The sequence below is a fragment of the Spinacia oleracea genome, chromosome 1 (assembly GCF_020520425.1).
Source record: "Spinacia oleracea cultivar Varoflay chromosome 1, BTI_SOV_V1, whole genome shotgun sequence".
NCBI classification, from domain to species: Eukaryota; Viridiplantae; Streptophyta; class Magnoliopsida; order Caryophyllales; family Amaranthaceae; genus Spinacia; species Spinacia oleracea.
Window position 1 is genome coordinate 110706672 of NC_079487.1, and position 13133 is coordinate 110719804.

The 13133-nt window shown below is 35.3% G+C and overlaps 1 protein-coding gene across 1 annotated transcript; it reads right to left on the bottom strand.

Moving 5' to 3' along the window:
- Positions 1-4289: 4289 nt before the first annotated feature.
- Positions 4290-10888, bottom strand: LOC110801699 (phosphoinositide phospholipase C 2). Its single transcript, XM_022007102.2, has 9 exons — positions 10180-10888; positions 8255-8451; positions 7949-8084; positions 7573-7803; positions 7263-7501; positions 6236-6353; positions 5984-6136; positions 5784-5870; positions 4290-4933 (listed from the first exon to the last, which is right to left on the bottom strand). Exons 1-9 carry the CDS (start codon positions 10486-10488, stop codon positions 4640-4642), a joined length of 1764 nt encoding a protein of 587 aa, XP_021862794.1. The 5' UTR covers positions 10489-10888; the 3' UTR covers positions 4290-4639.
- Positions 10889-13133: the final 2245 nt, after the last annotated feature.

Consider the following 13133-nt stretch of genomic DNA (forward strand, 5'->3'; position numbering starts at 1 on the left):
ACCATTTTCCGCCCATTCCGTTAACTTTTCCGTTAGCGTGAATTTACTTTTTTGCCCTTACTCAACTATTTCTCTACTAATCCTAATATTAAAACTTAATTATATTAATTAACCCAAAAATATTAATTAACTACAATATTTTAAAAAAAAACCCAAAATTTTTTTTGGGCTCTTCTTCTTCAACTTCTGAAACTCGAGCTTCCTTCTGAAACTCTTCTTCTTCAACTTTTTTTGGGCTCTTCTTCTGCAACCTCCGAAACTCTTCGTCGTCCTTCGTCAACTCCTCTTCGTCCTGTGTCTTCTCCTCTTCATCAGGTGATTTTGATGATCGAAGAGAGGGAGCAGCGGGTGGAGCTGCGGAATTCGAAGGCGGTTGTTGGGGTTGAGATTGAGGTGGCGATTTTTGTGGTCGTGGTTGAGGTTTAGGAGAAGGGCGAGAGAGGACGAGAAAGCCGCCATGGCCGAGGCGGGAGGAGGCGGAGAGGGAGTAAGATCCCCAATTTAATTTGAATAAATTCACTCCAAAAATCAGATCCCCAATTTAATTTGAATAAAATTACTCCAAAAATCTTGATCTATTTGTCGTATTTTCCTCTGTTCTTCGTTCTGGGTTTGATTTTTATGGAGTTTTGGGTTTGTGTTTTCTGGATTTTGAGTTTGTCCTAGATCTGATCGTTTTATCTGGGGTTTTGTTGATCTTGGTTTTTCGAGGGTTTTTGAGTTCGTGTTTGTTTTGATTTGGGTAATTGTTGAACTGGGTTCTCTGTTTGGGTTGAAGGTGAAAATTGGGGTTAACAATGAAAATCGAAAATGGAAAGAGAAAGAGAAAGAGAAAGAGAAAGATTAAGGGGGAAAAGGGGGAAAAAAAATTGAATGTTAACGGAAAAGTTAACGGAATGGACGGAAAATGGTCATTATGGGCATTTTGTGTTATTTTATAAAACGCCGGGGGTATTTGGTGCATTTTGGAAACATTTGGGGTATTTGGTGCATTAACTCAAACCTCGGGGTCATTTCATGAAAAATCCGTTAATTTTATGAATGATGCCCAAATTTAAAGCGAAATTACTAAATTAAATCAAAACTTGAAACCTGAAAATATCTGATCTAATCCGAAAAAATGGATCTGATATGATCCGATCCAATATGAAACGAACCAATAATGACCCGAAATCCTGACCCTATCCGACCATCAAAAAACCGAATTAAACTCGAAACCCGAAAGGATCCGACCCATACCCAAACCCGATCCAAAGTGAAAGTGACCCAAAATAACCCGATATGAATTCGATCCAAACCACCTGTTTGCTAGGTGTAGGCCTAATAATGGATGTCATTATTTGTTTAAAAAAGACGCTCAATCAAAGAATCAAACCTCGATTGTGTATAATTAGTCAGATATTACCACTGGGCCAAATTAGTTTCTTGTTATCATTCACACTTAATGCTATAGATAGTTAGATACTTAATTTCAAGGGGGATTTTTTTTATTGGGCCCTGTACGGTCGCTCCGCTCACACCCCCTCTCCGCCGCCTTTGATCTCGATCAAATATATCTCAATTACTTAAGAATATATCATACATTAAAAGAAAGAATCAATAATTAATTGATAGATATATTTCCTTCAATTCTTTCATTAAAACAAATCAAAAATGATATGTCATTTATAGTAGAGAATAATTTGTGATCGATTAAGTATAACATACATCCTATAAAAGGTTGGATTAGGTCTTCTCCTCCGATAGTTCAATACACATAAATCTTCGGCCAAGCCACAAAATAAAAGATAATAATAATCTGTAGTGAAAGATCGAGCAAGTGAAGTAATGGAGATGAAGAAGGCGGTTATTTTGCTTATGTTGATAGTCTTTTTGGTGGTTGTAACAAAACCTCAATCAACCTTGGCTGTCCGACAATTCCCCTTACCCTCAAACGTTGTATTACAAACTATGGATCCTAATGGTTTCAAATGCTCTCATTATGGTGAAGCATGCACTCTCCACAACGACAATTGTTGTCCGGGTCAAATTTGTGCATCTAACGGGTTTTGCACGGACGCTGTCGCAACCCTAAATTTGAATAGAAGCTAACTTGTAGATGTTTAACAAGAACAACATTTTAAATAAAATTGTTTACTTTTTATTAGTCTCATGAAATAATGTTTAATATGCTCTTTCTTGTTATCGTTTTTATTTATCTTTATTTAAGATTCAATTTCCTATCTTATTTTTACATCTTGATTTAAGGAACATCTCAAACATTTTTAAAATTGAATGATATCAGTAGCGTTACCCGATATGCAAATTTTTAGATTTGGTATCCGATCCAAAAACCATGTTGGTTAGACTAGCCTATTTTCTAAACCAAATATCTGTTTGGATTTTTAAATAATTTTATTAAACCCACTTTTTACACGTGCTCTACATAAAATGAAGGCAAATTTGTCAGAAACCACCTTATAAAATAGAAATTTTACGAGAAACCACCTTTTAAAAATAAAATTGCGAGAAGAAACCGATTTATAAATATTTTTGCGAGATACCACCTTTAGCCAGATTCTTGTAGTTGACTCTTTTTTTCGACTTTGACTCTACACGTGACTTGTACATGACTTTTTAAAACAAAAAATTAAATCGTTTTTTCTATTTTTCCCTACAATTTCACTCTATTTCCTTTCTCTCACTTCTATCACGACTCCATTTTGTCGAACGATTAACGTTCTTTTTTTCGTCCATTGAAAGCTTATTGGGCTTCAATTTTATTTTTGAAAAATTAGTACCTTCTTTAAGCTATGTCAGTATGTCACTCTAAATGGAAAACTCCAGAGAAGATTTAAGTACGTACAGTGAACATCAGAGGAATCTATCAACTGAAGCAGTAAAACATTCATCGCCGACTTTCTTGTTTGATTTGCAATTTTATTCCACTTGAATGCGATGGACAAGTTCTTTCCATTGACTTTGCTTCAAAACCAACATACATCTCTTTATAAACTTACCGAGTCAACTGGCCCAACAAGCTTTCAATGGAGACAAAAAAAATGGCGCAGTGATATAAGTTAGCGCCGATATACCTTTTATTTTGTAAGAGATGTATGACTCTTATAACCTTACTGTTTTGTGTTTATTTTTTTGAAATTAGTCTCGAATTTGTTTTTTTTATAAAACTATTAATTTATTAATTAAGCGTTTTAAGTAAAGTTTCTAAGTTGATAGATGCAACAATAGGAACACGACGACCCTCAGTCTCACAAAAAAGAGGATAAATTATCGAATTGCTCATAGCACCTTAAATTTTTCAATAGATGTCCTATGCTATCGATATAACTTGGATCGCTAGGATTGTATTTAATAGTGGGGGGGATTTTTCAAATATAACTATGAAAAGTTGTTACTTTGCGAGTTACTAGCTTAAAATTTTATTTTTGCAAATTACAGCCTTAAAAATTACCCGACATTCAAAAACTACAACCTCGAGTCAGATTGCGATAAACTTACATTGAAAAGGACATCAAATATAATTCTTACAAATTTTATATAAGGCGCTCTTACACGGTGTCATATAACTTAAACAATGAAACCAATTAGTTAAGCGATCAAAGTGCTTTTTTTGATAAGGCACGGTCTTACACAAAGTTGCCGCATTATTTTTAACTCATTCAAAATGCAAAGCCTAACCTATTTCTGGGTATGTTTTTGTATAGCTCCAATAGATCCTTTTACCTTTTAGTAGAAAAAGGATCTAAGCTAAATATAGATGTGAATTTAGCAGTATTACTAAATACAAACTATCCTCTTATTTTTTGTACATATAAATAAATTAAGTAGCACGTAGTAGAAGGCAAACAAATACAATTATCCTATCCTTTTAAAAAGAACAACCACGTGCAACACACGTAACTTTTACTAGTTTACTACTAAACAGTATAGATCACTTGATCATAACAAAAACAAAAATTATGCCGTTTTTCTTTGCCACCGCGGATGGTAGATTGAGAATTTAATGAAAAAATCGTACTTCGCAAATTTTGACATCTTTTAGGATTTAAGCCAGAAATTTGTATTTTTGGATTTTTTTTAGAATTAAATGCTGATTAAAACAAAAATTGCCAATATGTTATGATGTTTATTCATTAACCAACTTTTGTTGATTCTCTAATGTTTTTACTAGCATGCAAAATTGAAGACTGATCAAGACCAATTTTTCTGACTTTTGTAGAACCTGCACTGGTACTTGGCACCAAAGATTGAGATGACTTACTCACTTACAGAATAATCATAAAACTGTAGAACACAAACAGAACATGCTGTCAACTGAATAAAAGAAAAACATAAACAGAAGTTAACAAATGAATGTAACAAATCATAATTTCACTCACAAAAAAAACAGTATTCTCAACATCCAAATGAACCATATTTACAAGGACAAAATCATGGTCACCAACACCTCTAACCGTTCTCGTAGCACTCGTACAAAATGGCAGTTCAGTTCATGCATACTGAATACTCTGAACTGCATGCATGATGGCTCAAATGCCTCGTTATTCCGTGGATCTAATGACTTGTCACGTTTCACACACAACGAACGGCAAAGCAATACAGCACACAAAACGAGGGGCTAATGATACAACAGGATAACTCAAATGAACTGGAAACGCATAAGAAGCTTGACTGATGGGTACTTGATTCCCTCACGGTTACAAAGTGGAACTGACCGAATACCTTCGCTGATCTCCCAAACTGGCAAAACTGTTTGACCTCCAAAATCATCTTTCTCGGACATGTCATACTCATGAACTTCAATCCGGAGGAGTGCAAGTTCAGGAACGCTCAATGGAAATTCAAACTCTTCATTCCAGGCCGGTATCCAGTTATCTTCCAGTGTTTTTGTTTTCTTCATCACAGTATCAGCTGCCACTCCAGCGATCCCAACCTGAAAATGAATATTTATTGGGATGAATAAAAAGAAACCTAACGGTCACCAAGAAGATATAATGTTTTTCTTTCCTCCTAAAAAAAAACAAGACTTAAAGCATGTTGTACAGAACAATGCTCAGTTCTTTTGTAAGCTGTTGTTTCAAACTCAAGATAACAAAACACCCTAGAAGCAACCCTCTTATGTTTTTTAGGGGACCAAAATCACCAGAGAAATGCAGTAGACAGCATCACTATCAGCTCAAACACAACCCCCTCCTTCTTAAGGTTAAGTATATATTTACTCTGTCCAGAATTAATAGCCAAATACCATTTTAAGATGTCCCGTTACATTCTCTAAAGTAGTACTTCCTCCGCCCCCTTTCATTTTCTACATGGGGTTCTACACAGTTTAAAGGAGAGTGAGAAAGTAGAGAGAATATGATGAATGGATGAGTATTTTGCCAAATTTCAGAGAAAAATAGAGGACAGCTTCACATACAAGTTATAATAAATAAAAATAAAAAGGCACAGATAACAAGAAAAATATAGCAAATTAAAAGGGTGTGTGGAGGGAGTAATGGTTCATGATTGGATTTTTAAAAGTTCCCTTGCTTATATTGCGTAACAGGGACAGGATGGGATAGATATAAGATTATAAAACACAACAATTATAAAGTGTCCTTTTTGTAAAACCATTATTATTAATTATGAAAAGTTGGGATATAGTGAAAGCATATTTTGGAATTCGGATGGAAGGAGGGGGTGTAGGTAAAGAACCGTTAATAGCAGACTTAACTTGCAAGTCAAGCCTAATATTTCATTAAAAGAACCTCGAGATATTAAGTTGTATTACTACTGCAGCTTACCCGGACATAAAAATCTGGAGGGGAAAATTGATCAAAATGTGTATGTTTGAAATCATAATACCATCCTTCTCCCATAAATACAGTCACCTGCAGAAATAAGAAGGTTAATCCAGCACATTTTTACCGAAAGTTCCATTTTGGAGGCAGACAGTCTGCATAACTTTTCATCGAGATAGAATAAATTAGTTTAAGCTGCTAACCTTCAAAGTCTTTTTCACTGGAAGTTTAATTTTAGGGTCAAAGACCTCGCCATTGGGACCACTATTCAAAAGAAAATGTGGTTTTTTGACATAACCACATCCACCATTAGCTCTGAACATTCCTTGCATCAGCCAGAGGGATCTTCCGCATCCCTGTCATTGGAGGAATATATATTTTCAATCAGTATAGGGATAATGAACAATATAGGATGTGCAAGCTTCATTGCTTTTTGAGAAATGAAGGATAAAAACCTGCATGTTAAATGCAACCATCTGAGCTCCATGCATCCATCCAACGAGAGGGTTGTAATTTGATGATGTAATTCGTGTTCCCTTAGGGTAGATCCTAAGCATATTTTTGTGTGTGAACCTGGAAAAAAGATGTGGAAATTTTTGTTTTAACTGCACCAGAATGATTTGCATACGCAGGACATTCAGGATAGAGAATGAAGAGAAGGGGGCAAAATAATCAGCTGAAAGCTACTGCCTCCATCAGGAATTAGCTGTCACATTATCCCAAACTCTAAAACCTAATAATTTTACAATATTTGGGCCATTTCTATCCTCTTTCCCTCTATGAATTACAAGCAATAGCATATTGGGGTATAATAAACCATTTCTGTATTAAGAAATGTGACAACTTTTTTCATAAATCCCAGACTAGCATATGTCACTATAAATTTCGGACAGACTACGGAGAAATACCAATTTGCAAACATGTACAAAAGATAGTGTGACCATCAATGCATAAATCATCAACAAAGTAAGCAATCAATGGCAGTATTATGCAGCAATGCAGGTCCAACAGCAGCTGGCTTCACTTAGAATAATTGTAAGTCAAACTCTGAGAATTTCTGCGCTCATCTTTATACTTCTGAGAAGTTGATGGAACAATGTCGACAAACCACCACTGGTAGTGTGGTGTGGGTGTTACCTCAGGAGGAGTCTCAACTCACAGAGGTCTCAAATTCAATTTCCTCATAAGTTACACCTAACAAATGCCCCTTGGAGTTACAGTTATAGAAGATCCATGAACAAAACCTTTCTTTTTCAAATATAAAGGTAGTGAAAGGAAAATAGTTTAGATTCGGGGAAAATCTGTATCTTAGTTGGTCAAGGAAGCATTTAGTTGTTTCATCAAGTGAATATGAACTATTCTCTCACTGATCTATTCTCTCAGTCTTGTCAACGCACTGTAAGACAATATAGAAAACGTTGTACATAAAGAAAAATTTGCAGGGCTCACTAAGAGCAAAATGTTAAAACTGGCCATAAATACCTGACAATATCCTTTCCATATTGTATCGCTGCCTTCTCAAGCTGAGGTTCACTCAAGCTAAGACGTCTCACCTTATTAGGATCCACCTTTAGTGCTTCGCTTAGACCACCCTTGGGTTTTCCAGCATGAATAGCAATAATACGCGTGTATTCTGGTGCCACAAACTTTTTTGACTTGTTAATGTCATCATCAAGTTCATCTTCTTCCTCATCATCATCTCCATCGTCCAAATCGTGATGCTGGCATTCATCATGTTATAAAAAAGAATCCGAGGCACTAGATAGAGGAAATTTCTGAGCAAATAATTTACCTTCTGACTATGAGATTTAAGACTGGGGACTTCTTTTCCCCAAGCTTCCTCATCTCCGGAATCCTTGCTAATCTTCAGTGAATCTTCGTTTGCATCTTTAGCTTCACGGTACACTATTGGAGGTTTAGTCGATATCATAACATGTTTCTTTAGTGATTCAGGGGAAGGAAGTTCCTTAAAGCATTCCGAGTCTGGTGTAAACAGCGTGTCTCCAAATGTTTGAGTAATCATCTACATGATAATTAAAAACAACAATGATATAAATCCTTGGATAATTTACAACGCGCAACAAGAAGAATCTAAAACCCACTATAAGATGAATTAACGCTAAAACAACTGAATGACCATCAAATGTAACATGAGACCAGAGATTCACCTCAGCAGTTTTAGCCTGAAGATCGGCAGTAAGGTGGTCTTCAAGAGTTATCACAACAGGGTACTCGGATGCAGAGAAGGCATGTTCCTTGATGGACTTTAAACATTTAATGAGCTCAACAGGTGAAGTCATTGTCCTACACAAGAGTTGAAATGTAGCCAGATAACGTTAAAGATAAGTGAAGTATTGCAAGAAGAAATCAGTTGATTAAAATTCTTCACCACTGTTAGAAATTTTTCACATGCTCAAACTCAAGAAGACAAGTAATATATCTTTTTTATTTCTTGATTCGAGAGTAGAGCATACCCTCCATGAAGAACATCGACATTGTCTTTAGAAGAGTTGGGCCATATATCCAACTCGATCACTCTCACAGACTTTTGCAGTGCATGTTTGATAGGAACATCACTACAGTCACTGGTCAGTTGATTCCCGGTAAGATAAGAATTATGACCAGTAAATATGAAATAGTGCGAAAGAGGAGCAGTCATATCTTGGTGAACCTACAAACAGTGGAAATACTGTAAGATGGATGAAATACGCATGACACAATCATAGACATATTATGGATTAAGAATTGGTGTATGTGCAGGGAAGAGGGGGGGGGGGGGGGGATGAGGGATATAATAGAAAATCTGATGGGTTTCTATCCTTAGCAGCAATAGAAACTAAATGACATCACCTGCTCACTTTGCATAAGACCATAACCTGACACTCTTTTAGGGTCCGTTTGGTTTGGTGTAAAATATTTTCAGTGCAAAATGATTTTCCATGGAAAACATTTTTCAGGGAAAACACAATTCCAAACTAGTTTTCCTTTGTTTGGTTCCTTAAAAGAAAATGAGAGAAAATTGAGGGGAAGAAGGGAGAGGGAGGTAAAGAGGAAATGTGGAAATGTGAAAATGTGGAAAAGTAGTTTCCCTTCCTTCAAATGGTAAAGGTTTTTCTCCACCTTTGAGAGAGTTATGGAAAATTGTTTTTCATCCCTTACCAAAACCAAACAACGTAAAATGATTGAAAATGAGAAAATCGTTTTCCATAAAAACGTTTTACACCCTACCAAACGGAGCCTTAATGTGCACAATTGCCGATACCCAGAAAATTTGACTTAATTTGCAGAGTTATGGACTCTTCTAGGTGTGACACAAATGCTGGGGAATGAATTTAAATATGCAAAATTTTGGTCCACAAACCCACCCAAAAACAGACTGTTTTTTAAAGATTAAGCAACAAAGAAAGCACAACCAAGCTCCTGAAATAACCTTCAGATACTAACAACCAGCAATTAGATGGTACACAGGAACTTAGCAGACACTTAAATCCAAATAAGATGTTTTTTTTCCGGGTTGGGAGGTAGTTTGGGAGTGCAAACATGGATGACATAATATCCAGCTCCATGAGCATAATATAGAGACCAGTTGCATAAGAATTCAAGGAGTATGGAAATTCCCTGAATAAAGAAGTATCAGGTGTAACCATCCATCATCCTTTGAACAACCACCACTATCCTAAAGAAACAGAATCAGACTACAGCATCCTCCCTCAACTGTAATAAACATGCCATCCAATGGACGTACAGTACACCCGGGTGTATAACGGACTCGCCCTTCAGGCAACCCTCTCCATATTAAGTCCTACTTTCAGCATTATCACAAATTTATTTCATCTTACCAAATGAGCAGTTTCTCTCCCCGTATCATTAATTGGCAAGTGTATCAACTATCACAAAAAACAACAGACAAAATGACACTTTTATAAAACATAAATATGCTCATTCAGGCAATACTCTCCGAATTAAGTCCTACATTCTCTACCTTTCCACATTGCAGAAGCTTGCTGGGTCCCACAACAGAGTGAAAAATCAGTACAATTAGAAAACACAATCCAAGGGCAAAATTCACCCTGAATTGGGTAGGCAAAATTCACCCTAAATTGGGTAAGCAAAATTCACACCAAATTAGGTAAGCACAATCCAAAACTAAATTCAACACAGTTAATTTTCTACAACATATAATTAAAAAATCAACAGCACAGAAATCCACCACATATGGATGTCACAAACAGTGGTACCCGAGACCTTGGATCGAATTCCGTCTATAACACTACCTCTATGGCTATCTCTGTACCAAATAACAAAATCCACCACATAAGCCACTAAAGTCAACATATCCAGATGATAATTTAACCTCAAAAACTCAAAAAAGTTGCAATAAATTATCAAAAATAATTACCCCGAGTTTAGGAGAAATGGGAGGATTAAGATCCCCAAAGAGATACTTGAAGAACCCTTCAAGATTAAGGCCAGACTTATGAAAAACAACCATAGGTCTAACGTTATCAATAATGACTTGAGCATCTTGAATAGTAGCTTTATCTTCCTTTTGTTCTTCAACCAGAAAACGATGAAGATGAGTGGAAGTCATTACTCCATTTTCAGAGTAATTTCCAAACAGGGCCTTAATTTCTTGTGGGGCCTCGGAAACTGTGAGCTTGAATCTTCTTCTGCAACAAAAACATACTTTGTACGTTTGTTTTGACATTGGTAAAGATTGGAACTTTTCTGGGTATTTCAGAAATACTTGGGATTGTTGAACAAAATCACAAATTTAGCAGGAAATTGTTGTAACAGAAGAGTGACGTTTGGCTTTTTGTATCCCAAAAATTGATGATTTTTTAAAGACTTGAGTTTGGTTTTGTTGATTAATTTAATGTTTGTTATGATTGTTGATGATTGTTGATGATTGTTGTTTGTTCAAGTAAGGGATAATAATTTTCAGAAGAAATGGGAAAGGTTAACATAGAAGAATTAGATCAGATGGATCAAAGTCGGCAAAATACAGGTGGATTTGTACAGTTTGGGGCCCAAACAAGAATAATGGTGTATCGGACTTTTTTTGAAGTGGGTGTGTGTGTGACACTGTGATTTCTTTATCCGTTTGGATTTTAGCTTTGGCTAACATATTCAAGTAGCTAATTTTCTACGTACAATCAGGTGAACTATGAATCTATAGCCCTGTTCTTTTTTACTTAATTTTAATTTTAAGACTTATTTTACAGTCCAGTTTAATTCAGTACAATTCAACTTAATAATAATAATAATAATAATAATAATATTATTATTTATATTTATATTATTATCATTATATATAAATAATTATTTAATATTAATTACTACTCGTATAATTTATTATTATTTTTAGTAATTAATTACGGACTATTAATTATTAATAATTTAATTATTTATTATTTAGTTATTAATTATTTATTAATTATTATTAATTATTATTTTTATTATTATTTTGTAATTAACTAGAGATTACTAATTATTAATATTTATTTATTTTATTTATTATTTATTATTATATTGTTTATTATTTATTATTTATTATTTATTTATTTTTTGTTATTTATTATTTATTATTTATTATATATTATTTATTATATCTTATATATTATTTATTATATATTACGGAGTATATATTATATATATTTATTATTTATTATTTATTACTTATTACTTATTAGTTATTACTTATTGCTTATTACTTATTTCAGTAATATTCTGTTAAGTTTAAGTTAAGTTTAGTTCAGTTTAGCTCTAAAGAACAGGGCCTATGAGTATGTTAATACGGAGATACTCCGTATTAGAGATGGCCAGTGGGTCGGAATTGACCCAGGCCATCTTGACACAACCCACAGTGGGTCGGACACACTTATGACCCATGACACAACCCACCCAATCTGAATATTATTTTGATGTGTTGTGGTTCAAATTTTTTCAACACAGCCATTTCGACCCACCTCATCGAACCAACACAACCCGACACGGCACACCCGACCCACTCAACCCAACACACGAACCCAACCCACACAACACACGAACCCAACAGGCGAAACTCATCCTGATATAAACAATTTTGTATGTTTAAAATGCTAATAAGTTCTAATTTTATGTGTAAATATACATTAACCACATTTATGTGAGTAAGTGGATAACATAATATTTAATTAATTTATGTTCATACAAAATTTGTAACTTCTTAACGCTTTATTAATCGTCCAAAATCACCTGACCCAAATCAGTTCCTAAAACTCATGTAAACCCACCAAGCCCATCTGACCCATCGAAATCACATCTGTCGTAACCCACGAAACCCATTAGACCCACCTGACCCACGTAACCCACGACCCATCATGTATTGTGTCCATTTTTTTCGACAGAGCCCACGACTCTACCCACCCTAATTTTAGGCAGGCCGTGTGTCAATCATCCCCGACCCACGACCCACCAAATCCACCCACAACCTACCCAACCCGCCACGTTGGCCCTCTACTCCGTACAATACAATTATGACCGGTTGTTTGCTCATGTGATTAAAGCCTGGTTTAAAGGATTCTCTCTGGAATAAGCCAATAAGGTAATTTATTCAAGTAGATGTTGCCATGTTGGGCCTTATACGGGCGATATTGACCCGACTCGAAAGAACATACTCCAATAAGTTATGATTGAAATTAGATAGGCGAAAATTTCGATTATAAACTACTGTTTGTCCGACATGACCAAAATGGGTGGGTTTCCATCAATGTTGTCATTCTCTAGATAATTTATATTCTATAATAATTGAAGACATTGTTGTATTTTTCTTAAAGAAGTAAAGCAGAACAATTGCACCAACCCAACATTTCATTGATTTGCGGCTTAATTACCTCAAAGTGAGGAAGCAAGGCTGCTTATATACAGCCCTAGAGTTTTACTACAACCAATAGGAATAAAGACAGCTAGCATAGTTGGAGAATCAACCTAGAAACTACCAATGACAACTAGGACCAATCATGAATTGCCACACATGACTGACAAAACGGCTAGTAAAGTACAAGATCACATGCACATAATTTCTACAATTTCTAGCTGAGTTGGGCTTCATTTCTTGGGATCAAAGTAGCCTATCTTCAATACTCCCCTCAAGATGAGAGTGAGAATTCTGAACTCCCGACTTGGATAGAAGGTGATTGTGCTGGTGTGTAGGTAGCAGTTTGGTGAAAACATCTGCAAGTTGTTGAGATGAGGGAACATAGCTAGGTTGGATCAGACCTTCAGCAACTTTTTCTCTGATAAAGTGACAGTCAATATCAACATGTTTAGTCTTCTCATGATGAACAGGATTAGCTGCAATGAAAATGGCTG

Bases quoted from the DNA above. Each gene is read 5' to 3' on its own strand.
- LOC110801699 (XM_022007102.2), bottom strand. From the start codon at position 10,488: ATGTCAAAACAAACGTACAAAGTATGTTTTTGTTGCAGAAGAAGATTC. The intron at 6,137-6,235 runs GTTTTTATCCTT...CTCCAATGACAG, and splicing joins TGGTTGCATTTAACATGCAG to GGATGCGGAAGATCCCTCTG. The intron at 5,871-5,983 runs GTTAGCAGCTTA...TTATTTCTGCAG, and splicing joins CAGTGAAAAAGACTTTGAAG to GTGACTGTATTTATGGGAGA.